The following is a 27416-nucleotide window of genomic DNA, read 5'->3' on the forward strand; positions in this document are numbered from 1 at the left end:
CCGGTTCCCGAAAGCTAATTGGAAAATTTCAGTATGCAGTTAAATATAATGGAAAATTTTCCACCTAATATCATTATGTATAAGTCAGGCTTATGGAAAGGTTTTCCACTTGTTTCTACATTGCAATGAAAATTTCCCGATTCATAACAAGTTGTTTTATTTTTTACTTCAAAATTATGAAAATTTCTCGACTCATAAAATGTTTTTCAATTTTTCCATACACGACAGAATATTTTTTTATTTATGAAAAGTTGGTTCCCTTATTTCTATATAGTACTGGAAATTTTCCGATGCATGAAAATTTTCAGATTCTTTATAAACGATCTTTCACTTTGTTTAACATTCCTATACATGAATTCAATCAGTTTTGTGGTTAATGAGGAACTGTTACTTGATCACTGATATTTTTAGAATGGAAAATTTTCCGAAATGGAAAATTTCCACCGAAATTTTTTCACCTCACATCACTACACCTGACCATGCGGAGAATGTTCTGTATTTCTTGAAGCGTTACAGTTATAATTAGTTGTTGCTCTCCATCGGAAATGCTCTGTGGAATGCTGTCAACAAAGGGATCTGACAACAAGGCATCGCAGCTGAAATGAGTAGGTCTGGGTCTAAAATTCCTGAAAATGGGCGTAGAGATCATCAGCTGTCATAAAGGTTGTTCCCGTTGTGGACGTCACCTCTGTGATACATTGTGAGTTTTGGCGTCGTAACCTATATACAGTGTGTAGTCTAGATTTCTGGGCTTTCGGCATCTATGGTCATATTAACCCATCATGTTTCGATGGATGACGTCTCTTGGCGAGCTTACTATCCGAGGAAAGGGAAGGAAGGAAGCGGCCTGGGACCGATATTTGCTTGGTGTGAATAAAGAAAACCCAGGAAAAACTCATTCAGGATAGCTAGCTTTTTACACTTTTTCGACCGAGTGTCCCCACCGGGAATCGAACCCGGGACCGCTCGCACCAAAGGCAAGAGCGTTAGCGACTACGCTACGCGGGGCCACTAGTGGTATAAGGAGATAGGTTCCGAAATCATTCTGCCGTCCTTTCATTAACGCATACACTGAAAGTATGTTTCAATTGGAGCTGTTTTAAGTAATGTTTCACTCGCATGATGGCGGCCATATTTGAAATATTACTTGGTTGTTTCCAGAGATCACACAAGGTAGCATATAGAAATTCAGAAGTTTATCTATATCTCTGACATTTTTGTTTGCCCATTCCTTGAAAGAAGAAACGAATTTGGGGTCTGACAAAATAACACCACCACATATTTCTGTTCGGGTAAACTGTTTGTGCCCATATCCACTGTTTCCATCTATCAGCAAAGAGTTGTTGTATCATGTCGTCGGTTAAAAGCTGACTATTTAATTTCCAGAAGGTACGACCATACAATCGAAGAATGTTCTGGGGAAATCTTAATATGAACTTTAAGGATGAGTGATCCGAAAAGCTAAAGGTAAATTTTGAATGTCAAACACACTAGGTAGATAATCTTTTGAAATAAAACACATATCCAAGTGAGACTGAACTTGTGCATTATATGTGAACTGATGATTATGATGATAATTTAGCTAAATATCTGTTAGATCTGTTAGTTGGGTAACGAAGTTTTCGAAAGCAAAACATGGATTAAAGACACCACTTATGTCCTGATGGACATAAGACAGCTCGTGTCACCGAGCAGAAGAGTCGGGTAACGTGTGGTGGATAACAGTGTAACAACCTCTTCTGCATAAAAGCTCTCGTGGGCCACACATTGGGCTATTCTCGTACTCGTACATAAATTGTCTACGACACAGCTAATCGCTCTGCAAGAGGATGCTAGTTGTATTGTGAAGCTACCAGTCCTCTTTTTAATAAAATTGCTGTAACTAACACGTTGGGAGCTACATTCAATATCACGTTGGGAGCTGTATAATAGTAAACAAATGATAAATCATTGAAGGTGAGTTCTTGCAGGCAATAGATGTCACAATCTTGCTCGAGTAAAACTGAGCTAACACCTGTTCATTGGTCATGCTACTAATATAATTAATGTTCAAGGTCATAGGCCTATATGAACGTCCATTAACACTGGCTATCATCTTACAAACACATCAAACACAAACAAAAGCATGTTTCTAACCACCTATCCAAGTCAGTGAACCTTGTCAGTGACATAGCACCAAAACGTTCAACCGCAGTAACCGGAGGCGATTAATAGTAAACAGAACACAATCGTAACTCACCTGTGTCTGCGTGTAAAGAAAAAAAAATAGGCAAATATTTATTTTCACTATAATGCAAGGAAAGCAGTTTTAGCAAACTAAAACTATCATAAAACTATCATAAAGAACTATCATATAAAACTAGAAAACTATCATAAAAAATTACTTAAGAAACTTAACAGGACACCAACGACTCACCAACCTTAGGATCATATCCATAGAGCATAAGTTAGCTTTCTTTTGAAGACATTGTAAAAATCTTTGCAGCCAAAAGAGCCCGCAAAGTTAAATATTAGTTCCAACTTTATACAGTGACTCACAAAATTGATCGTACACCCTACTAATTTCTAAATATTAACGCGTAAAGTCATTACCCGTCACAAAGTCTACATGTTTGCAGTTATTGATTCGGAATTGATGTTCATGGGACACATTTGTATGAGTATCGCACCTTCTTGTCCACCGTATCTACAGTTGTTGATGGATTCTCCAGATCCATGTACAAAAGACAGTCACAGAATTGATCGTACACTTTACATTTAGCTCATGTTGAAAGAGGGGTAGAAACAAACAAAGCTGAAGGAGTGAGTCACTGTACTAGTAGGTTATCCACGTCCTTCTACATATTTGAGGTGAATGCAATACGAACGAATTGCAGTACAATGGCACCAAAAAGTGAAACTACATACTCTGAACGTAAATTAATTATTAAACTAGCCATGGAGGGCAAATCTTTAAGGACTATAGCAAAAGCAACAGGCAGAACACATTCAACCATCCGAGCAGTTGTCAACAGATTCAAGTACGAGGGCAGGACAAGAAATAAAGTTGTTCGAGGAAGAAAACGTATATTGAGTGAAAGAGACCAACGAAGAATCATTTTAAAAATTAAAAAGGATCCTCGTCAGAGTGTACCCTAACTGACAACACAAGTGGCATTATCCATCGGGAGACCCATTTCCACAGAAACAGTGAGAAGAACCTAAGAAAAGCTGGATTCAATGGCCGAGTTGCTAGGAAGAAGCCCTATTTTAACAAGACGAATCAACCCAAAACGCTTCAATTTGCTTTGGAACACAAACAATACTCCGAATACTTTTGGAATAGCGTAATATTTAGTGATGAGAGCAAATTTAACCTATATGGATCCGATGAGCACAAAATTATTTGGCGAAAACCTAATACAGAATTTAAGAAGGAACACACTAGACCAACAGTAAAACATGGAGGAGGATCAGTCATGGTTTGGGACTGCATGACAGCTTCTGGCTAGTAAATCTACACTTTATTGAGGGAACAATGGATAAATTTGCATATCTCAACGTATTGAAGACAAATTTGAAGTCTAGTGCAGAAAAATTAGGACTTGGACAGTTCTACAGATTTCAGCAGGACAACGACCCCAAGCATCATGCTTATATTGTGCGCTCATGGCTATTGTACAACACAATAAAGACTCTTACAAACCCTCTTCAATCACCAGATCTCAATCCCATAGAAAATCTATGGTGGAAAGTAGAGAGGAATGTGCAGCAGCGCCAATCGAATAACGTGACAGAACTAAAGACGTTCCTGAAAGAAGAGTGGGCCGAGATTACCCCTAGTGTTACAAAGAAGTTGGTACAATCAATGCCAAACAGACTAGCCGAGGTGATAAGAAGAAACGGGTTCGCAACTCGATACTGAACTTTCCAAATTTATAAATGGACAAGGTGTACGAATAATTTTGTGACTCTGAAGTTTATATATGAAACTGTTTTGTTTCTACGTTCAAAGTCTGATTTTGTGTAAAGGAATGAAATAAATATATTTTGTTTATAAGATCCCTTGACATAATATATTTCAGTTTCTTGTAATATATCTAAAAGAGGTTATTTCTATTCATTTGTCCCACAATGCCAAGTGTACGATCAATTTTGTGAGCCACTGTATGTGTTTTCATTTAACTTCATCAATTTAAGAGATTTGCAAAATGTCCGAGTATAATACTCGAAACAACAGCTTGACTGTTTCTCTGTTTGTCATAACTAAATATTCTATTCTAAAGCAATAGACTGTTGATTCATTCTGCACATACGCACATCCCGATATAATTCCAAAAACGTTGTGATTTGCAGTTATGATAATACTATGAGAATATGTCAAGCATGCTGCTCTCAGATTATTTGGCAATCAAATATTTATTAGTTTGGTGTTTTAGCTTATACCAAAATTAAATTATGTACTGCAATTTTGAAATCAAGTTTTACCACTTAAAGAAGAAACGGAATAGGAGAATTACTGTGTGATGCCAATATCAGGTGTAGTCGGGGAGCGTTTGGTGTAGCCTGAATGACCGTAACACGTTCAAATTTCAATACTTTCCCACCGGCAACTGAACCCAGGACCCCATGTACCAAAGGCGCGCGCGCTAGCCACTAGACCGGAGGGGAGAGGTCTGACAAATTACAACAGTCTGTGCAAAAAAGTAGCATAGTTGTCTGTTTTGCAACAATGTTCGGTATATTATTAACGAAGATATGAAATGTGAACAATAAATAGAAAATAAAAGGAGAAATTGTGAAATACCTTTAATATGACTGTCATGATAATGGTAAGAGGCATAACATGAGAATCAGTGAGTAATGAGCTACAACAAGGGCTATAACAGCTACAAGCTTATAGTATTACATTGTAAAGAGCGGATATGTGGGCGTTGCGAAAAGACTACCAAAAAAATTGAGTTTTCGGACATCTCTGAAGAGAACGGGAAAACTTGAAACACATAAACCAAAGAAGGGCACTGGGAATAATGAAGATAAAGGAATATAATTGGAAATAATTAAGAACATATTACAATATCGTTGGAGAATAAATTATTGTACTTTGAATGCTGTGCGGAAGGCATGGTGGAAGGAAAACAAGGGAGGTAGATAAATAATAATTTAATGGATAGTACAAGGGGTATTAAAGATGTATTTTCATCTTCAGGACGAAATTACCGATGGGTCATACTGTATGCAAACTTAAATTTATAGCAAGTGTTCAATGCTGAAAAAAAAAATATGAGAATTGTACTGGTAGAGGTAGAAGCAGGATTCCACTATCTCTTAATTCAAGCGCGTTCCCATTTACTCAAGATTTTGACATAAATTTAGTTGGGATTTACCAGTATTCTAGTCGTCCACCTCAATTTTATATTTTATTGAAATATGTATTCAAGAACTGTGAACTCTGAACAAGAACGCCATGAGTTTACCTAACATTGATTTTCATAAACTTTTTTTTCTTTTGCAAAACGCTATTATCCCAGGCGAAGAACGCACACTTATGTTAATACTATTATTAGAACTCGTATCTACATAAGTTCTGGATTTAAGCAATTGTCATCGTCGTAAATATTCTGCCATAACTGGTAGATCACTTCCCGTAAGTTAGGTGCTTCACATACTATCGTCCTTCGCTAGTCTATTAGTTTAATGTAAGAACTACTCTTTTCATTATTGTTCACTAATTGCTTTTTACCTCTTCCTGTCTTACCTTCCACCACATCTTCTATCCCTAATAAAATAATTTCTTTTCAAGTAACGCTCAAACAATTTATTTTCCTCTTTTTAATTATTTCCACGTCTTCTCTTCATTTCTAAATATCGTTAACATATCCTCATTGAATTTTATTCCATCCAAATAATTTTCCTATTCCATTTGTCCGCTTCATTTTCCCACCTTTTGCTAATATTTAATCAATGAATTTACATTCCACTCAACTAATTCTCCTCTTTTCAAGTATTTTTGATTACCTTCTTCATTCTCTATTTTTGCTAACACTTCCTCATTCAATTTTAATTCCACCTAATTAATTTTCCTCATTTCTTGTTTTTAACTGTTTCCCGTTCTTTTCATTCCCCAACTTTCGCCAACATTTCCTAATTGAAATTTAATTCCACTCAGCTATTTTTTCTTTTGTTTTTTCTTTCTTTTCTTTTTTTTACTATTTCCAGTTTACCTTTTCATTCTCACTTTCTTACATATCCTCATTGGATTTTCACTCCACCCAACTAATTTTCCTCTTTTTTTCTAACTATTTCCAGTTCTCCTCTCCATTCCCTTTTACTATCACTTTTTCATTGAATTTTAATTCCACTCAACTAATTTTCCTTACTTTTCTCTTTTTAATCATTTCCAGTTTTCTTTATGCTTCAACTTTTGCTAACAGTTACTCATTAAATTTCATTTTCACCGAACTGGTTTTCCTCTTTTTAATATTTCCAGTTTTCCTCTTAATTCTCCAACTTTCGGTAACACTTTTCCATTGGATTTTTACTACACCCAAATATTTTTTCTCTTTTCAACTATTTGAAAAGTTCTCTTTTTCATTCCGTAACTTTCGCTAATACTTCCTCATTGTTTTCTATACCCACACTTCTAACGCTTGCACAGACATTTCTTTATCACTTCTCCATAATGTTTACATCTACACTCCATACAGTGCAATACCCCACGCGAGTCTTGTCCGTAGTTTATTAACGAATTACCTATACGCTATTTTTATTGCTAACACCGGTGGCATGGTGTCGAAATCAGGCTTTCTTGGAGGCGAGATAGTGTGGTGAAGTTTTTTCTGTAAAAGTTGATTTTACATTATGGTCTGAGCACCTGCAACTGCAACGGATTCAAACTCCGGTCGAGGTTTGGAGCTCACGTTAATAGTGCTGTCCTTCGTAACATCATAAGGACGTAAAGCACGAAATTCTTTTTTCTTCTTCTTCTTTCTTCTGAAGACTTGTTTTGCTGTTCCTATCCTTACTTTTATTTCTCATTTACATCTTGCATGTTCACTTACAATTCTTACTACCTTGGTACTTGAAACTTTTCACTAGTTCTACTTTCTGCCCTACAACTTTCTATTTAACGTAGTTCTTTTATCTTTTAACATTTATTTTCATCCCACAGCTGGTCCTTAAATTTCCTAATATTCAATTAATTTTTCATTGTATACTCCGCTGTAAATGGCATATTATCTGCGAAACGAATATACCTAATTCTCTTACTACTCACTGGAATAACATCTTTCGTATGTAGAGCCTTCTTAACTACTTTTTATCAATTACACTTTCTAATTCGTTGGTGGGTATACAACTTTCTTATATTTTGCGATTAAATGTCTTTAAAAATTGAAAAAGAAATCTATAAATAACATATAACAAGAACCACAATATTAAATCTTAGTCTATACTTAATTAATAATCAAATATCAACGCTATGACAATAGAAGAGCAAATATATTTTATAAAAGAAGGGGAATCCAATGATAATTGAAGAGTTATATGCAACACATATGATATAAATAATATGATAAATTAATAAACAATCGAAAGGGTAGTTTAAGAGAAAATGTATTGGAAACGCGATATAAATGCATCGGATAACCATATATCAATATTTTACAGAAAAATCCCATAATCTGTAATAGTAAGTTTAACTATCGTAAATGCCTAATATGTCAATTTCTAGTGTAAGGGGTCTATGGTTCGATTTGAGGATATGTGAGTTTGTGTTGACAATATCCTGTCCGTGTTTTTTTTTAAATTCTCCAACATTTTCATTCCTTCAATTACTTTTCATAATCGTTCATTTTCATGAGTCATCCGTCTGTTTTAGTCTACAAAGTATAGCCTAATCATGGGACGTAAAACTAAAAGACTTCATTTTCACTCTTTAATAATGTCATGCAGGGTGATTAAAAATTCATTCTCATATTCCAGTTTTCTTGAAGCTGATATGTTACAAGGGGATTAAGTCTTATACCTTCAACATTCAGTTTCAGTTCGCCTACGAACGCCACTATAGAACGATCACGTTGAATCGGATTGCATCATTATAGGTATGCTTAAAACAAAACAAAATTAATCTTAAATGAGTAACAAGTTATTTGGTAAAATAACATTACCTACGAATTAGAAGAAAAGATATGTTTATTGGAGCGAAGCTCCTCTTTACTCAACTTAGGCGTTCGTTTATCCGGATACTCCTCAGAGATGCCTGAATCATTCTTAACCAAACTTGACATGATGATTCCAGAGCACGCGATGAGAGTCATAAGGGGTGGCATGTCCCGATTGGACATATCATTGATGAATAATCACCGAAAAACTGGATCTCCGAGATGCCTGAACCGTTCCTTAATAAATTTGATATGGTGATTCAAGAGTGCGGTCTGAGTGTCGTAAGGGGGTCGCATATTCCGATCGGACATACCAAAAGGAACAGATACCGAAATACTGGATCTGCGAGATGCCTGAACCATTCTTAACCAAATTTGACATGATGATTCAAGAGCACGCGCTGAGAGTCATAAGGGGTGGCATGTCCCGATTGGACATATCATTGATGAATAATCACCGAAAAACTGTATCTCCGGGATGCCTGAACCGTTCCTTAATAAATTTGATATGGTAATTCGAGAGCGCGCTCTGAGCGTCATAAGGGGTCGCACATTCCCCTTTGGACATGCCATAAAGGAATAGATACCAAAAAACTGGATCTCCAAGATGCCTGAACCGTTCCTTAATAAATTTGATATGGTGATTCGAGAGCGCGGTCTGAGTGTCGTAAGGGGGTCCATATTCCGATCGGACATACCAAAAGGAACAGATACCGAAATACTGGATCTGCGAGATACCTGAACCATTCTTAACCAAATTTGACATGATGATTCCAGAGCACGCGCTGAGAGTCATAAGGGGTCGCATATTCCCCTTTGGACATGCCATAAAGGAATAGATACCGAAAAACTGGATCTCCGAGATGCCTGAACCGTTCCTTAATAAATTTGATATGGTGATTCGAGAGCGCGCTCTGAGCGTTATAAGGGGTCGCATATTTCCCTTTGGACATGCCATAAAGGAATAGTTACCGAAAAACTGGATCTCCGAGATGCCTGAACCGTTCCTTAATAAATTTGATATGGTGATTCGAGAGCGCGGTCTGAGTGTCGTAAGGGGGTCGCATATTCCGATCGGACATACCAAAAGGAACAGATACCGAAAAACTGGATCTGCGAGATGCCTGAACCATTCTTAACCAAATTTGACATGATGATTCAAGAGCACGCGCTGAGAGTCATAAGGGGTGGCATGTCCCGATTGGACATATGATTGATGAATAATCACCGAAAAACTGGATCTCCGAGATGCCTGAACCATTCCTTAATAAATTTGATATGGTGATTCGAGAGCGCGCTCTGAGCATCATAAGGGGTCGCATATTCCCCTTTGGACATGCCATAAAGGAATAGATACCGAAAAACTGGATCTCCGAGATGTCTGAACCGTTCCTTAATAAATTTGATATGGTGATTCGAGAGCGCGCTCTGAGCGTCATGAGGGGTCGCATATTCCCCTTTGGACATGCCATAAAGCAATAGATACCGAAAAACTGGATCTCCGAGATGCCTGAACCGTTCCTTAATAAATTTGATATGGTGATTCGAGAGAGCGCTCTGAGCGTCATAAGGGGTCGCATATTCCCCTTTGGACATGCCATAAAGGAATAGATACCGAAAAACTGGATCTCCGAGATGCCTGAACCGTTCCTTAATAAATTTGATATGGTGATTCGAGAGCGCGCTCTGAGCGTTATAAGGGGTCGCATATTTCCCTTTGGACATGCCATAAAGGAATAGTTACCGAAAAACTGGATCTCCGAGATGCCTGAACCGTTCCTTAATAAATTTGATATGGTGATTCGAGAGCGCGGTCTGAGTGTCGTAAGGGGGTCGCATATTCCGATCGGACATACCAAAAGGAACAGATACCGAAAAACTGGATCTGCGAGATGCCTGAACCATTCTTAACCAAATTTGACATGATGATTCAAGAGCACGCGCTGAGAGTCATAAGGGGTGGCATGTCCCGATTGGACATATGATTGATGAATAATCACCGAAAAACTGGATCTCCGAGATGCCTGAACCGTTTCTTAATAAATTTGATATGGTGATTCGAGAGCGCGCTCTGAGCGTCATAAGGGGTCGCATATTCCCCTTTGGACATGCCATAAAGGAATAGATACCGAAAATGGATCTGCGAGATGTCTGAACCATTCTTAACCAAATTTGACATGGTGATTCGAGAGAGAGCGCTGAGTGTCGGTTAGAGTCGCATGTCCCGATTGGACATACTATTGAGGAATAATCACCAAAAAACGGGATGGCCATTGGCGCGCAAATTCTCATTGTAAACAATGGAAAATAGAATTTTCAGCATTAGAAATAGGAGAAACCCCTTTTCGTTTTGTTCTGCAAACAATTTTTCAAAGCCATTATGCTTTTCGCTTAATGGAAAATTCAATTATTTGCATATGGTGTTCGTTCACGAAAACAATTGGTGCACTAAAAAAATTCTATGAATAATCAATTTAAACTTTTTTTAAAAAACGAAAGGTTGATCGTTTCGCTACAAATTTGCAACTAATGCATATCTAGTATAAAATATGTTATAATTCAACAGTTATTGACGAGATTTTAAAACCTATCTTCTTATATTTGTAACCATATATTATTATATTACACGAGCAACGAGACTTTGTGATTACACTAATACGGCATGGATGAGATACTGTTTCTCATTGTGTGTCTTTTTGCTTTGTTTTGTAAAACGCCTCAATATAAAAATGTATGGACAACGAAACAAACAATTAGAGGGAAGATTCAAGTGCTCTTATTCGGAACACGACTGTTAATAATATTGTAATGTTTACGTGGGTAGAGATAATAATGGTTTGGGATTTTAGCCCTTTACCTAATTTATTTTATTTAAAAATACAAAATAGTTTTTGTATTTACAAAATGAATTTTTAATTTTTTTTTTTATAACAAATGAAGTGAAGGCAGTGCCGGACTGGCCACGTTAGCTACTTGGCAATCGCCAAGGGCCTGAGGCCCACGGGGCCCCCGCAGGGTTCACGAAGCGCAGGACCTGTAGGCCTTGGTCCAATTTTTGCGATCGCAAATGCTTTCTTGAGTCTTCCTACCAAAAAGATTGCGGAAGCCTACTGTAAGTTCGTCTTTCCGAAAGAAGTTTTCTCGTCCCTCCCCCTTGCTCATATCAGGACGGACCCCTGAGCCAGTAAAACTTCTCTCTATGGCCTATGGAACCTGGAGGTTCAATGCCGCGTTCACAAAAGCTCTCCACTAACTTCTATCCTTAGCCAACTGCATCTAGTGTTCCTACTTCTGCGAGATCCATCTTAATATTGACCTCTCATCTGCACCTAGGTCTTCCTAATGATTGTTTTCCGGTTGGCCTTCCAGTTAAAACTTTGAAAGCATTCCTATTTTCTTCCATCCTGGCCACATGACCTGCCCACCTGAGCCTCCTAGACTTGATGACTCTAACGTTTGGTAAACCGTATAAATGATGCAGTTTCTCATTATGGTGTTTCCGCCATTCCAATTCCCTTTCCTCTTGAGTTCGAATATTCGTCTCAGGATCTTGTTCTCAAATACTTTCATTCTACGTTCGTTCCTCAGAGTAAGCGACCTTGTTTCGCAACCATATAGAACAACTTCCATGTATTTAGCTTTCTCTGCATTTACCTCTAAACCTATCTCCCTGCAAGCGTTTAATAAGACGTCTGTATTTCTTTCTATTGTTCTCCTATTAAATTTACATCAGCATACGTCATAAACTGGTGAATACCATTCAACTCTAGGCCCTGGTTGCTATCTTTGATTTTCCTTATAGCGTATTCCAAGACAAAGTTGAATAATAATGACAACACACGTCCTTGTTTCAGCCATTCTCGACGTGAAATGTCGTGGACAATCCGGTATTCCAAATTCTATAAGAATGTTGTACAATGTTTCTCTCCTAACCAAGACGTAAACCTTTCTAAAATCAATTAATAATTGATGTAGCGGGGTACTGTATTCCCACTTCTTTTCGAATATTTATCGAGTGGTAAATATTTGGTCGATAGTTGATCGATTTCGTCTAAATCCGCACTGATAATCTCCAATAATTTCATCTGCGCATTGGGTCAATTTTGCTAATAGAATGTTTGAAAGGATTTTATAGAATGTTGACAGAAGAGAAATGCCTCGATAATTATTATAACCTTTCTTGTATTTGGAACAATTCTTTCCACTCTTGTGGAAATTCTTCCTTGTTCCAGATAAGGAGAATGAGTTTGTGTACTTTGTTCCACAATTTTTTGCCTAAAGTTAAAATTAATTCAGCCGGAATGTCGTCTGCACCCGGAGATTTTTGTTTCTTTAATTTCTTTATAGCGATTTCTACTTCTATTCGGTTAGGTTCTAGAATATACGGTTCTGCGGGTGTATTACAGGGATAAAAGTGAATCTGAAAAGGTGGGGGGCGTTAGGTAGCGGCATGACGCCACGCCGTTTACCCTGCCTAACTTTGCCCATTCAATTTTTTTAGGAACTGGGAGGACGCCGTACATATTTTTTCGAAGTGGTCCCCCCGCGTTCCCCTGCACTTTTACCCCCCTTCTCTCTCTGTATATATATATATATATATATATATATATATATTTGGTCTAGGAATTAATTCGTGCGGTTTTTAATAAAAATTGAAGCTTTATTTCAAAAACAAAGTAAATGAATACGTTAACAAAAATATTGTCCATCGCTAGCCACTACTTTCTCCCATCTTTCAGGCAATTTACGGATTCCGTGTCGAAAGAATTCCTCATCTTTTGACGCAATCTAATCAAAGATCCATTTTTCGATATTTTCTGAAGAAGTGAACCGCTGTCAAATCAAATCGTTATTCATGCAATCGATCAAGTAGTAGTCAGACGGAGCAGTGTCTGGTGAATATCGCGGGTGGAGTAACACTTTCCATCCGACATTTTCCAAATAGGTTTTGACCGGTTTTGCGACATGTGGTCGAGCGTTATCATCTTGATAAATAAGTTTATTATGCCTGTTATTCCATTCTGGTCGTTTTCAGGCCAGAGCTTGCTTCAAACGCATTAATTGTTGTCGATAGCGGTGTCCATTAATAGTTTCATCAAGTTTCAGAAGTTCATAGTACACCACACGTTTCAAATCCCACCATATATACAGCATAACCTTTGCACAATGCATATCTCGTTTCGGTTGTGAAGGACCTGGTTCACCTTGCTTCACCCAGGCCTTTTTTCGTTTAGGATTCTCGTAATGAATCCACTTCTCATCACCAGTTACAATTCGATGCAAAAATCCCTTCCTTTTCTGTCTTTGAAGCAGCAATTCGCAAACGGTTTTTCTTCTTTCAACGTCTTTCTTTTCAATTCATGTGAAACCCAATAAGACATCTTTTGAATCATTCCTATGGCTTTCAGACGTTTGGGAACTGTTGTTTGCTCAACTCCAAATGCTTCTGCAAGTTCGTCCTGCGTTTGACACGAATCCTGATCAAGCAATGCTCTCAATTTTTCATCTTCAAATTCTTTTGGCTGTCCAAATTGCTTTTGGTCTTCCAAGCTGAAATCACCACCTTTAAACCGTGCAAACCACTTCTGACACGTTCGCTCAGCTAGAGCATGGTCACCAAACACTTCCACTAAAATATGATGACTTGCGGTAGCACTTTTCTTCATGTTAAAGCAATGAAGAATAACTCCCCGCAAAAACACTTTATCAGGCACAAAATGCGCCATTTTCAGTTGAAGAAAAAATGTTGTTGTTTCCGCTTCAAGCAACTGACATATACTAAACTAGATGCTCAATGACAGTAGTTTTCAACGCATGTTTGGATCAACGAAACTATGGGACAATAAGCTAGTTACGCCATCTTTTGTAAAACCGCACGAATTAATTCCTAGACCAAATATATATATATATATATATATATATATATATATATATATATATATATATATATATATATATATATATATATATATAGGAGGCCCTTTAAGGACCTGCGCCAAAGATCCTCAACTTGGCCAGTCCGGCACTGGGTGAAGGAAGGAGATGTTTTATTCGGGAACCTTTTAGCTCATAGCAGCCTCTAGGGCGTCTTGTAGCGAATCCAGGATACGGAACTTCGGTAACCTTTTTAGCTCATAGCAGCGCCCAGAAGTTTGGTTGTGGTTAGGAATCTCCATAGGTCATGGCATCCTCCAGGATTTAGACAAGGTAGTACTTTGTCATCCAGAGCAACCTCAGGATCAGGTATAGGTTAAGTTATCAGTGTTCAATTGATATTTCTGTTGTTTTTTTTTCGGTCCATTTTTAAAGACCACATCTGGGTGTCTCGTTTCTCCTCGGTTCCCGTTGTGCTGTTTTCGTTTCCTCTGTTTTATGTATATCGTCTGCTGTACTGATGCTTGTAAACAATAGCATGTGTTGCAAGAATAACATGTGTTCGCAATGAAAGGTGGGAATTCTTACAATATATTTTAAAAGTACAGTACCTTTTTTTAAAAAAAACTGAAACGAACGAGTTTTTTTCTTCTAAAGTGAACACTCCAGAAACTTAACACTGATCAAACTATTCGAAATGAACATTTCTAGACAGCTTTATTAAGGATAAATAGTTGAGACGTCCAGATAGCTACAGCTACCGGAATATTATGTATTCCATTCAGAGTGTACCGAAAGCAGGACTACTAGTTTCAACTTCTTACCCAGGATAATCATGTATTACAACGAACGCATAGATTTTTTCATTACTTTTACCAGGTATATAGGTATTTTACTTTAACTTCCTGTTCTTAATATTTTTTTCTGGCATTTCCAAATATTCTAGCAAAGTCACATGAGGTATGAGTGCGAGTGAAACAAATATTGTAAAGTATATCTACATAAAAAGCTATTTTCTGTTACTAATAAAAGACAGCTTAGTTTATTATCTTTTATTTCTTCTGACTGTTTAAACTTTTATTCTGTACATTTTTACAATTTTCATTATTATTATTTTCTCTTGCGTTTGTTTCTCGGAGAGGTAGTAGTAAATTTTAAAGTTGCTTTACAAACATAATTATCAGCATTACTACATTAAATGACTTCAACTTCTAGTAATAAATTACATATTAAACAGATTGTTGTATATTAGTTTATGGAAATATACAATAACTTAAAAAATAGCACATTGCATCTTTCAATAAATATAAATCTTGTGTTGGTCCAAAAATAAATGCTGTGTATATTGGTGGCTTTTTTATATACTCTCCGTTTAACTTTCTCTGCTAATCTCTTCTTCTTCTATGCTACTCAGCGTTGTGAAAGGAAAAATTCATTCAAAATGCAATATGAATTTACAGCAACAATAAAATCCTACATAAAAAATAAATAACAAATACCAAAAAATCAAGGATGTACATAATAAGAGAAATATTTACATGTTATCATGCAGCTGTACCTATAAACTATGATTTCTGCCAAGCACAGAATAAAAATTTAATTATCAGCTTTGATCAGTGAATTTAAATCGTAATCGTCAATGTCCAGTTTTTACTGTGACAATCTAAGATAATATAGCATGCTGAAGATGTCTTCATCTGATAAACATTAATTGCGAAACTTAATTAAGACACTACATCCTACTTTTGTAAATATGTTTTTCACCAATGGCGCAGGAATACACCATTATGACCCCAAATTTTAGTGCAGGTTGTATTGAGGACTCATTTTATTTCTTGGTTCAGTTTCTTAAATTTTTCTTGGTGTCCTGAAATTATATACGTTCTTATTTTTCTTAATCCATTTCCTATATGAAATCAACGAATGGTACAGCATGTATAACTTAGTATTGAAATCGCAGATAACTGGCACGAGATTTAAACAAAATAGCAATCTTCTTTATTTTGTAAAATATAAATATTTACATTCTTTACGCTAGTCGACCAACTGTCGAGGAATTTGATTGGATTGGATCGGAACAGTACAATGTCTTACCATATATTATCTAATTACACATAGTATTCTTCAAGTACTCTTTTGTTTCATATACTAAAACAACACCACTAGGAAATGATATTTCCGTAATTACGCACATAAGTTGCTTTTAAAAAAAACAATAAAGTACTAAATGAATAAATATATTTGGCTTACCAGCTACATCATAACATGTAAACTTCTCTTTTGACTCAACTGTTCAAAAATTTTACATATCATAAGGGCATACGCAGGGGAAAGAAGCTGTTTTTATTTTCACTAGTTTGGTTTCGAATACACACTTAATTTTCGATAAACCCTTCTAAGGTTTAATGGTCATAAAGTATTTGTCTATATTTTTAATTTTTTAAAAAATATTTTCAATTAGAAACTATATATGTCGTCAAAAGTTTTATTCTGTTTGTCATAAGGAGTTGATAATTTCATTATGTATACGATTTCTACCTACTCACTTTTTAATACAAAAAGAAAAAATTACAAGGAACTTTAAAGTAGACTTATTCCGAAAAAATCGTGAACCGAATAGTGATACGATTACACTCTACCACTTAGCTCCTTCCCTTGAATTCAGCTTGGGGTAGCCCCTGCGTATCCCATAATGAAAAAGGTTTACTAATTTAATTTTTACTTATTCATTCGAGATCATATATGGAACAGTAAAAATTATTTCAGAACATAAAGTTTTATTTTCCTTTCTTTCTAAAACGAATGTGACGCCATCCTTTACATTTTTTTTATAGTAAAGACTTACTTATTATTGACAACATCATATCCCGCTTTCTTTGTATGAGCTCGTAAAATGTTTGAAGGAGATACCATACAAATGTGAATCACAATATCACTTTGCGAGCAAGCTTCCTGTTACTAAGAAAGATATCGATTTATTATGCTTCCTAATTTTATTATCTACTTACAACTAGAGCATAATGAAACTTCTGTAAAGCAGAATGATTTTCTTTTGAAAATAAAGGAATTTCCTTTACTTATTTATTTTTAATAGTAAATTTTATTGCAAATCGATCAATTAATGACAGTTACTGCAGTAACTATGACATTTCCTCTCATAAGAATTACCTGATAAAATACTACGCATTATGCATTATAATTAGATTGTTTTATGCATCTAACTATTGCTTGGTAACAATACAATTAAAACAGATGTAAATCTCAGTCTTTGCTGTAATAGGAAATATACAAATAATATTTATTTATATTTTTACAACGAAGTATTTCGTAGTTAACTGTTTATGCATAAATGTTTAGAGATTGTTAAAAATATACACATATAGAATATTTAGACTTTCGTTGAGAGAGAATAAGACAGAAAATGAAAACAATGAAAAAAAATACTTTTTCGGTATCACATTATGTAAAACAAAGTTTTTATTTTGACATGAAAAATATGTAAATATGGCAACTCATAGAATTGTTTGAGTACAAGAGTTATAAAAGGAAAGAAAGGAATCTCTCCACCACATATCAGGTACATTATAGTCATCTTCTGCCTTAAATACTAAGTATGTTGTTCTTAGTGTAAAATCCAAATGATTAACATACAAAGAAAAAGGAACAAGTACTTATCATATAATGATAAATAAATAAATAAGAGTTTACAATAAGGAATAAGAAATTTAAAAAACAATAGGTAACACTAACTGACACATTAAGCTAATTTAGGAATCAACTTCATTTTCTTTATACATTTCTTCAACATTAATGCTTCAACTTTCAAATGCTTTTCACTTATAGGTTCTAGGGAAAGATTTCCTGATTTTAATTGCGCTAGTATTGGATATACATTTTGTTGAAACTCGTAAGTATGGCACATGGTACATAAAGAAGAAGAAAATCAACAAAATATTTACGTTTACAGATAATCCAACTTTATACACTCCTTATACAGTATCTTGAATTTCGGCAAAGGCAGGTTCCCATGTTATTCATTGCAATTGACTCGTCATTTCAGTGCAAGGGGCTAATATTGACTTAAGATAGTTAATCTTTACAAATTGTATATTTTGTACAATAATATACACTTTCAGTTTCAACCGACCTTTGATTGAAATGTGTTGAACTCATACTCGTAGGTAGAATATTGTATTGAATAAAAGTATTTCATAAGCTGTTTCTGTTACATTTGTATGTCTGAACAAGTATATTTTGGACGAGATATTTTCAATAATTTATTTTAACCTTAAACATATTATAAGTAAGTGGTCAGTCATAGAGATGGTCATGTAAGCATAAGAGAGATGTCATTAGAGTAACGAATAATATATATCTTTTTGTCTAGCTATACTTAACATTGTATAGAACATAAAATTTCTGTAGCAGAGAAACCATTTTTTTCTTAGAGTTAGTACGGAAAAAAACGTCTGCATTTTCATAGATAATAAATTCAACATTATATACATATAAAACTAGTAATAAGTTTTTTGTTCCTTGTCTTGCTTGTTTTTTATCATATGATTCCTCATATACAACTGACTTCATGAGAATTATTCAGAAAGCAGCTTTGAAGCGTTATAATTGGAAATCAAATGAAACAATTTATCTTATTTATCAGGTTGAAAGGTAAACTATAAATAATCTATTATGAGCTCCTCATTAAACTGTAAAATCAAAAAGTTAGGCATACTTCTATAAACGTAAATACTGTTTCTTCTTCTTCCTTAGTTTAGAAGTTGATATTCCTTCATGGATTTTGAACGTAACCTGTCACATTGTATTAAACTATGTACACAAGTTGATGAATACAGGAAACTGTTATTAACAAAATGTATAAAATAAAAACATGTAATAGTTTAAAGGAATATTCCTCTGTCATATTTTACGTTTTGTGTATTACCCTCAAACAGAGGAGGTAAAGGCAATGCATCCCATTGTCAAGTTGGGATGAAATTAGTGATTTATAACAACTATCCTTTGCCTTTCAACAAATATCCATTATTTCTCTTGTTTCATCTAGATCTAGGAGCAGTCTCTGGCAGTAAGATAAACAGACATGTACACTAGGAGTACACTTAAAGCTCTTTCCCTTGTATTGCACTAACAAGATGGCAGTGATTTGGCAATGACCTGAGACTTTCATGAATGATTAACAGGACATGAACTAAGGAGTACACTATGTAGTGAACTCATATCAGTCCAATCACGTCTTTTGTCTTGTAATACAACATTTCGGATGCATCCTTGGAAGTTTTCCCTTGTCGTTAATGTACCTTGTGGTGCAAAGTCTGAAATTAGAGAGTAAATAAGCATAAGCGTGGAGTAAGAAATATAAATTATGTGGATACGGTTTAAAAATTATGCACACTTGAATTTCTAAAAACAAAATAAGCTACCAATGGTTGTCGATTATTCGGAAATTAACCAACTCTGAACTTCAGTTTATAAATCACAGTCTGATTTCCTCATCCTGTAAAGTAGTAAGTTAATTAAGTGTATCTTGATTAATCTTAATCAACTAAAATTATTTACGTTCTTTGCTACAAATTAGATGCTTTCTAGTGAAATCCGAGTTTCACTCATAGTAGAGAGAAAAAAATGTTAATTTGTTGCAGCAGTATCAGGCACAGATATTTAAACGTTTTCTAAGATTATTTATTGCAATTTGAACAAAACATTAAGTTTTACTTAGTTGTTGTGCTTCTAAATAGCAACATACAACATTATTGTGAAAGTTAATTTGAAAATATTAACAGGCAATATATCTGAGTATTATTTTCTTGTAAAATATAAAGTAACATTTATATTTATTTAGATTTTGTGATGGTAAATTGAGAAATGAGATACATAGATAATAGCTACAATAATGTGTTATCCTGCCACATTATAATGTGCCTTATTTATTACATTCTTTATATCTAGATGTAATATTGTTAAGCTCCATTACTTATTAAATTTAATGATCTTACGCGTTAGTAAGATCGTAAAGAACGCTACTAGATCTGAATCTAATATTGCTAAGTATCTGAACAAAGATGTTCTGGGTTAGAATTCTGTTAGGCGTTTATAAAATGTTGGTAATTCATTCAGTTTCGTGAGGTGATGAAGGAATAACGTTAATTCTGGTTGATGGTATTGAACACCAGTCTAGGATGAACAGCAACACGAATTTAGTATTGTATTTACGCGTCACCATTCTACGATAACATTTGGAACTTTAAATGAAAATGTGTTTTATAGTCTTCAATTACTTTGCTCTGGTATACTGAAAAAGGGAAAATATTGGTTTACTATCTGAGTTTGAGTGAACTTTCACACTAAAAGAGCTATCTTACCAAACAAGAAAAGTATTGTTTTCTAATCTATTACGAAGAAATTGTAAGTTTGTGTTTTGTTTGTTATCAAGTGAAGATTAGAATAAATGAAGAAATTGCTACCGTAGTTGCCATCTAATTAAAATCAATTAATGAAGATTCACACAGTGAGTTTCTTCATTACGAAATCCGTACTGATTCAACTTGAAATCCATGAAGTAAAAATGGATTCATTTAGAAATTCATTTAGAGATTCTAAGTGATTAGAAAAAATGAAGAGTTGTCTTAAATACTTCAAACAGCGTTGTAAGTTTCATTAGAAAATATCGGAATGCTCATGTAGAGTTTATTTTTATTATTTGCATCAGTGACCATTCGAAAATATGTTCTTTTACATATAAGTTGTCGTGACTTCTAACGACGAGAAGAGAGTATTTTACTTTACTTCTTTTGATCGTGACTGTAAACCTAACAAACTATACTATGCATGATTATTATTATTATTCCAACGATGCATGAAAATGTTTTGTTCTTTGCAGATTGAAATTATTATATTCTATTTTCATTTTTTAAAATGCTTTTTTACTCACTATTCGCCTTCTAAAGGAGCTGGTTAATGCTTAATAACATTGGTGTGTAAAGGTATTGTTCATCGCCAACAGATGGAAGTACTTTTGTGGTTTCATTTTATTTATTTACTCCATATAACTAAGATATTTGGCATTCGGAGCTTCAGTTCAGAATACGTACTTCAAAATACATTATGCTGCTACATATTTACAATTTTCACAACAGTTCAAACGATAATTTCCCTTATATACTATAGTTGATTATAAGTGTTACATTAAATTTCATGTGGTAACCACTCATTACAGAATTATATGTAGATAAGTATAGTAAATACATGAAGACAACAATTTATAGAATTTTATCCTCTAGAATTCTTTAAAACTGTAATACACTTTCTTTAATACGAACTTCTTGACTTTTCTCTTAAAGCACATTGATGTTTCAAATATCTTTCAATGTATAATTTTTTTAACCAAATGATAGTATAATTCAGTTTCAAGAGAATAATGTCAAAATTCGTGACGGGAACAAACAGCCACACTGCTGACATTCTCACTAAACTGTAATAAATAAGCAATTAATGTTAAAATTTTGTTAAATCACAAGCTGAATTATCATCCGTGTACATTTTTCTTTGAATTCTCTGTTCACTATTGAAAAGATTAAATACTAAAACTATGCAGCTAAACTTCATATTCTTTAACAATGAATCAAACAAAAGAAAAATTTTAACAGTTTTATTCAACTGTCTATGGCCAAAATTTCAACATTCATCGTTCAATTTGACTGAATTATTGTGAATATCATTACTCTGTAGGAAAAATATGTTGGAAAGATAAGACTACCGTGCTACCATCTATTGATGGATTGCTTTTAACAATTACTTTAATTCAATAAGCTCTGCTATTCTAGGCTCACATACCAGAAGTTTTGTTTACTACTTGTCACGAAAGAGAAAAAAAAAAACATTGTTCTGTCACAAAAAGATTCCTCCCATATCTACTAAAGGACCCTATATCACTCAAGTTTGCGATAAACTCACCTGGAAGACCTCCTATATACAGGGGACCGGATGTGTTTGCACCGTTGTTCTCCCTCGATGAAATTCCATATTTGTACTGCTCAATCTCTTGGTCTACTTTCAGTGTTAGTTGAGTATTTTCGTATCTTGCAGTTATTTTGTGCCATTCATTATCACATAAATGGTAAGGGTTTGTGAAACTTTGTGTTACATTGAAGGGATGTCTATCTCCCATATCCACTGCCAATACAACCTTAGGAGAACAAATTCCATATTAGCGAAATTTTTAAACAATATGCTACGACGCTAAACAGGCAATACCATAGCACTTTCTATCGTATGGTGTAAAAGTAACATTGCACATTAGAACATGTTTTATTTTCCTGTTATTTTTTGCACTTTATGGTAGATTATAATGCTATGTTGTGGAAGGAAATGGAAGTTAAACTAAGTGATTCAAATTATGAGTAATGCTGCAACATTCTCAAACTTTCTTTTGTTTTTCATAACTAAAGGTACTAAAGCATAAATCATTTTGATTCAACTTTACGGACATTGATATGCCTCTTTATTTAAGATAATTCCTATTTAAGTATTCTATCGATATATACATGATTTAAAAAATCTTCGAAACGTCCACGATTATAATAGGACAGTTGTATAAATATTGTCATTATTTTTGTGATAACAATTCCAAAATGGTCCTTCTATAATCTTGAATGTTCTAAGGATTCATTCTGAAAAAAATGTTATAGCATATTTCATACATTTTTAATATATATATATATCTATATATATAAAAGAGAACGCACAAATCCTTTGTTACCTCATCACGCTAATACGGCTGAACCAATTTCTTTTATTTTTGGGGGGTTATTAGGATTTGGACCCTAGATGGTTTTTATCATATCACTTTAATTTTTAATTACCAGTGTCTTGAGATAATTGACCATTCAAGTGTCCATAACGTACAAATCCTTTGTTAGTTCATCATAGGTAAAAATAAACGTATTTATATGCAACCCGCATGACCGTGTCACTCGGCGGGTTAACATAAATGACAGGCGATATAATGTTAACATTTACTGCAATCTACTATGGTTTTTATCATATCACTTGAAAGCGAAAACTTCCGGGGTGACCGCAGCGAAGCGGGGCGGGTTAACATAAATGACAGGCGATATAATGTTAACATTTACTGCAATCTTCTATGGTTTTTATCATATCACTTGAAAGCGAAAAAGTAAAAATTATCTAAGTAACAAAGTTTATTGCGTTCCGGGGTGACCGCAGCGAAGCGGGGTGAACGCTGCTAGTATATATATATATATATATATATATATATATATATATATATATATATATATATATATATATATATATGTAATGTGCTTATGATACTTGCAAAAGTAACCGGAATATGAGTACATCAAAATCATTAGTATCATATCACAAGCAGCAGAAAAGATGTAAAGAGCACGGAAGCATTGGTACCTTATATCATATCGAATGCAGCAAAATGTGTGTTTCGGATACAGAACAGAAGGTCGTAAGAAGAAACAAACGAAGTAGAGAAGAATGGTTTGATTTTAGGTTGAGTCAAGACTACAAGAGATACTGTTGGCCTCTTATGAGTAATCGATGAAAATAGTTTACAGAAAACGACAAGAAGGCGTATATATGGTGTTAATCTAGACAGGTTTCTGACCGAATGAGAACTGGAAATTGTCGATGGAAACTATTTTTCTATTTTTTTTTAAAGTTAAAATGGAAGAATAGTAGACTTACAATGAACTTATATACCAACTAACAAATAGGTTAAAATAGAGAAGTAATGATAAAGGAGATTGTAATTGGAAGATGAGTTCGACATGGAAACTACCTATCTTCGACGTTATTTAATATCTATTGTGTATAAAAAAGTTAGCGAAGAAGGGTGTACATAGGCAAGACAGTGTTTCGTAGGAGGCAGAAAACTTAAAATGTTTGGTTTGTAGATAATATAGGCAACGATATAATACAAATTTCAAAATCTGAACAGAAAACTAACATGATGTTAGAACACTTATGGAAAATCTACGTAGAATATGGAAGGGAAATAAACATTAAAAAGACAAATGCTATGGTAATTAGAATGAAACGTTCTGTATTGAATATATAAGAAGGAGAAAGAAAAAAGGTAGTGATTAGTTTTTTCTACCTATGTAATATTATTGTTACACGGTTAATGTTATCAAAACCATGTTTGTTACGATTCCATTTGTTTCTCGATACAGGAGCAAGATTAAAACGTGAGAAATCAAAAAGATATTCCAGTTTCAATTAAATGTTTAAAGCTTAAAGCTGTACTTTTCGTTCACCATCTGATTTATATATCTATCTATCTATCTATCTATATATATCTATATATATATATATATATATATATATATATATATATATATATATATATATATATATATATATATATATATATATATATATATATATAATCAAGGACACTATATATCGTTTTACCGAGCTCATCTGAACGGGATCAAACTTTGCATGGTAATAGAAACTCGATATGTACAATCAAAGTTCTAAATCAATTCATTGAGCATAAAAAGTACTGTTTAAATAGCAAAGATCAGTGTTGGACAGAATAAAAGTCAATCAAATGAAGAGCTGTTTTTTATGATTATGAGTTTTTTTTTACTTGTTATTGCATTAGTCTGCAACATGAAATGTCGTCATCATGGAAACTAAACATGAAAGAATCATGTAACAGGTTGAAATACAGTTTGTTCAGGTATGACGAAAATGGTTACGACGATTTCCAATAAAGGCTATGATCTTCAAAGCTTCTAAGCCTGAGCTAGCAAGTTGATGAAAATGTAGTCTCCATTCAGAATTATCAGCGATAATGACGGAGTTAATCAGTGTGAGTTTATATATTGTAATCTGTGAAAATTACACGATATGACAATGTCAACCAAGAATCAAACTCCAAGTTAATAGGCAGATTAAAAACTGAAATCTCAGATTAGTTATGCACAGAACCTTGCGAGATATAAATGCAATAAAGGCAAAGTGTAACGAAGAAATACAATTCCAACAACTGAGTCCTTAAAATGTTTTAGTGCCGCTAACTACTGGTATTCTCAACATAATGAATATAAATATTGTGCTTAAACAAGAGGTACGTAATTTGAAATCAATCTGAAAAGATAATATGTATTGGTACTTACGTTGTGATTTATTAACTGTTGTAGAGTACGAAGACAAAGAACGAATGATTGAATGACGAATACTTAATCTAAAATCCTTCCGTATGAAATGTTTCACATGGCTTTCATATTTATTTGTCTGAGAGTTTTGCATCTTTGTGTGGTAGAATAAAGTAAACAACTTTTGGGGTTGTTTCAATAATACAAATTAGATTTTGAAAACAACTCTGACTTATTTTATTTAATTCAGAGGTTGATGTTGTATTCAAGCCACACTTATAATGATTACATAAATTTACGAAACAAAATTTGAATAATTGCAGATTACGTTAATTTTGGAGTAATAATTTTGGTATGCGACAATATAGTTCGATGTTCACAGTTTGCGCAACAAACAAGATATTCCATGGGTTTCAATTTGCACGCAAATTTGACTATTTTGGGACATGATACATATTTCTTAAACTTGACCATATTAATTTAGATCTCGTCTGTTCTTTGCCAAGAGTTGTGTGCTATCAATATGCTTCAAATGTCACATTCGGTGATAGGTAAATACAATGAGTAACCAAATAATGATCTAAGAGTCCGTACATAAAGTAAATAATGTAATGCAAGACAATTACACATTCTCTAAATTTATAAAAGAATAATAAAGAAGAAATAACCACAATACGTAAACTACGATATTAATGAACTAAAAGTACGAAGCAAAGGTAGTAGAGACGAAAGAAGCATTTGGGAGAGAAGTATTTTATGGATCTTTGAATAAAGAGTAAAATAATAATAATAATAATAATAATAATAATAATAATAATAATAATAATAATAATAATAATAATAATAATAATAATAAGAAGAAGAAGAAGAAGAAGAAGAAGAAGACGAAGAAACCAATGTTTTGTAAATCTTTTAAGTTTTACGTCCCACAGTTACGCCGGCTAGGCTAAAGGAGACGGTGATAATGAGAAATGAATGAAATGGTGGAATGAAGAAAGTGGGAGGAAACGGGAAAACCCCGATGAAACCCATGCACACGGTGTTTGTCCACCACAAAGTTCACTTGACGGGAGCTGGGATTGAGCCTGGGACCCCAAGCACCAGAGGTGAACTCTCTACCACTGAGCCACCGCGGCCCCCGAGCTGGGATCGAACCAAGAACCCCATGCACTAGAAGAGAAAGCTCTACCACTGAACCACCGCTGCCCCTATGAAATGTTTTGTGTGGACTATTGTAATGGGGCAAGTATACGGAATATATGGAAAAGTAACGAAAAATTAGGCTAGAGGCTTTCAAAATTTTGATGTGGAGAAAAAATAGTGACATTTAGCTGACTTAAACGAAATACTCATAAGCAAGTACTTAGAACAGTAGGAAAGAAACAATAATATTGAATGTAATTAAAGTGGCAGAGAAACTTCTTGCGATGTTGTCTAATAAGGGATTGTATACTGAAGATGTGAGAGATGTGAAAAGGTGGAAGGAAAAACAGGGAGGGAAATTATTAAAATTGATAAACTTTATTAAAAGATATAATTTGCTATATCAGAAAGAATATGTTAACTGAGGATAGTCTTGCATGGAGTTTTTTTCTATTTGTTGTGAGTGGCCTGATCTGTCATGATCTTTCTGGAAGATATGTGCTAGTAGATATGTTAATATAACCACTATATCATAAAGATCATTCTGTTGATATATCATATTCTGTTGAATTTGTCAGAAGAGGTGTTTTATCTCTGAAGATGCTTAGGCTTACAACTAAATTGAACAAAAGATAGGTTTTCTTTTTAATTAACAATTTAACTGCTTGAAGGTAAAGTAATATAACTACAAAATGGAAAATTTTCAGGAGAGAATTTCAATATCTCACGAAAATTTCTATTTCTTTTATGATTACACCCAAAAACATAATTATGAAGTTTATTTTCTAATGCTAATAGTGAGCAACATACTTTTGATGCGATTTACAGAAGATGTTAAAGTTCAAAGTTTTCTCCTGGAAAGTTTCAATTTTGGAGTTTCACCACTTGCCATCCAAATGATCCAATTGAACTACAAATATAAGATGTTGAAAATTCAAAGTTCTCTCCTGGAAAATTTCAATTTTGAAAAATTTCGAACTTGCCATCCAAGCGTCCAATTTAACTACAAGTACTTAACTCACACTCATATATTATTTTTAACGACACGGGCTTTAGACACTGAATGTATTTACTTTTCTTTTGTATTACATGTTTACTGCTG

At 34.1% G+C, this 27416-nt stretch overlaps 1 protein-coding gene and 1 non-coding gene across 5 annotated transcripts in view; both read right to left on the reverse strand.

Annotated features, from left to right (window-relative positions):
* Positions 1-935: 935 nt before the first annotated feature.
* Positions 936-1009, reverse strand: TRNAQ-UUG (transfer RNA glutamine (anticodon UUG)). The gene has a single exon. It is a non-coding gene; the product is annotated as a tRNA-Gln (tRNA).
* A 14043-nt stretch (positions 1010-15052) lies between these two features.
* The window catches only part of LOC145674111 (laminin subunit alpha-2-like), a 174586-nt gene continuing 162222 nt past the window's right edge, over positions 15053-27416 (reverse strand). For all 4 annotated transcript variants that reach the window (XM_081743938.1, XM_081743936.1, XM_081743935.1 and 1 more), the window contains 2 exons: positions 21984-22215; positions 15053-19345 (listed from right to left, as the gene is read on the reverse strand). In XM_081743938.1, coding sequence (XP_081600064.1) covers positions 19197-19345; positions 21984-22215 — 381 coding nt within the window. In that variant the 3' untranslated portion in view covers positions 15053-19196. The remainder of the gene's footprint in view (positions 19346-21983; positions 22216-27416) is intronic.

The sequence above is a fragment of the Thermobia domestica genome, chromosome 2, assembly GCF_964235325.1.
Source record: "Thermobia domestica chromosome 2, izTheDome1.hap1.1, whole genome shotgun sequence".
NCBI classification, from domain to species: domain Eukaryota; kingdom Metazoa; phylum Arthropoda; class Insecta; order Zygentoma; family Lepismatidae; genus Thermobia; species Thermobia domestica.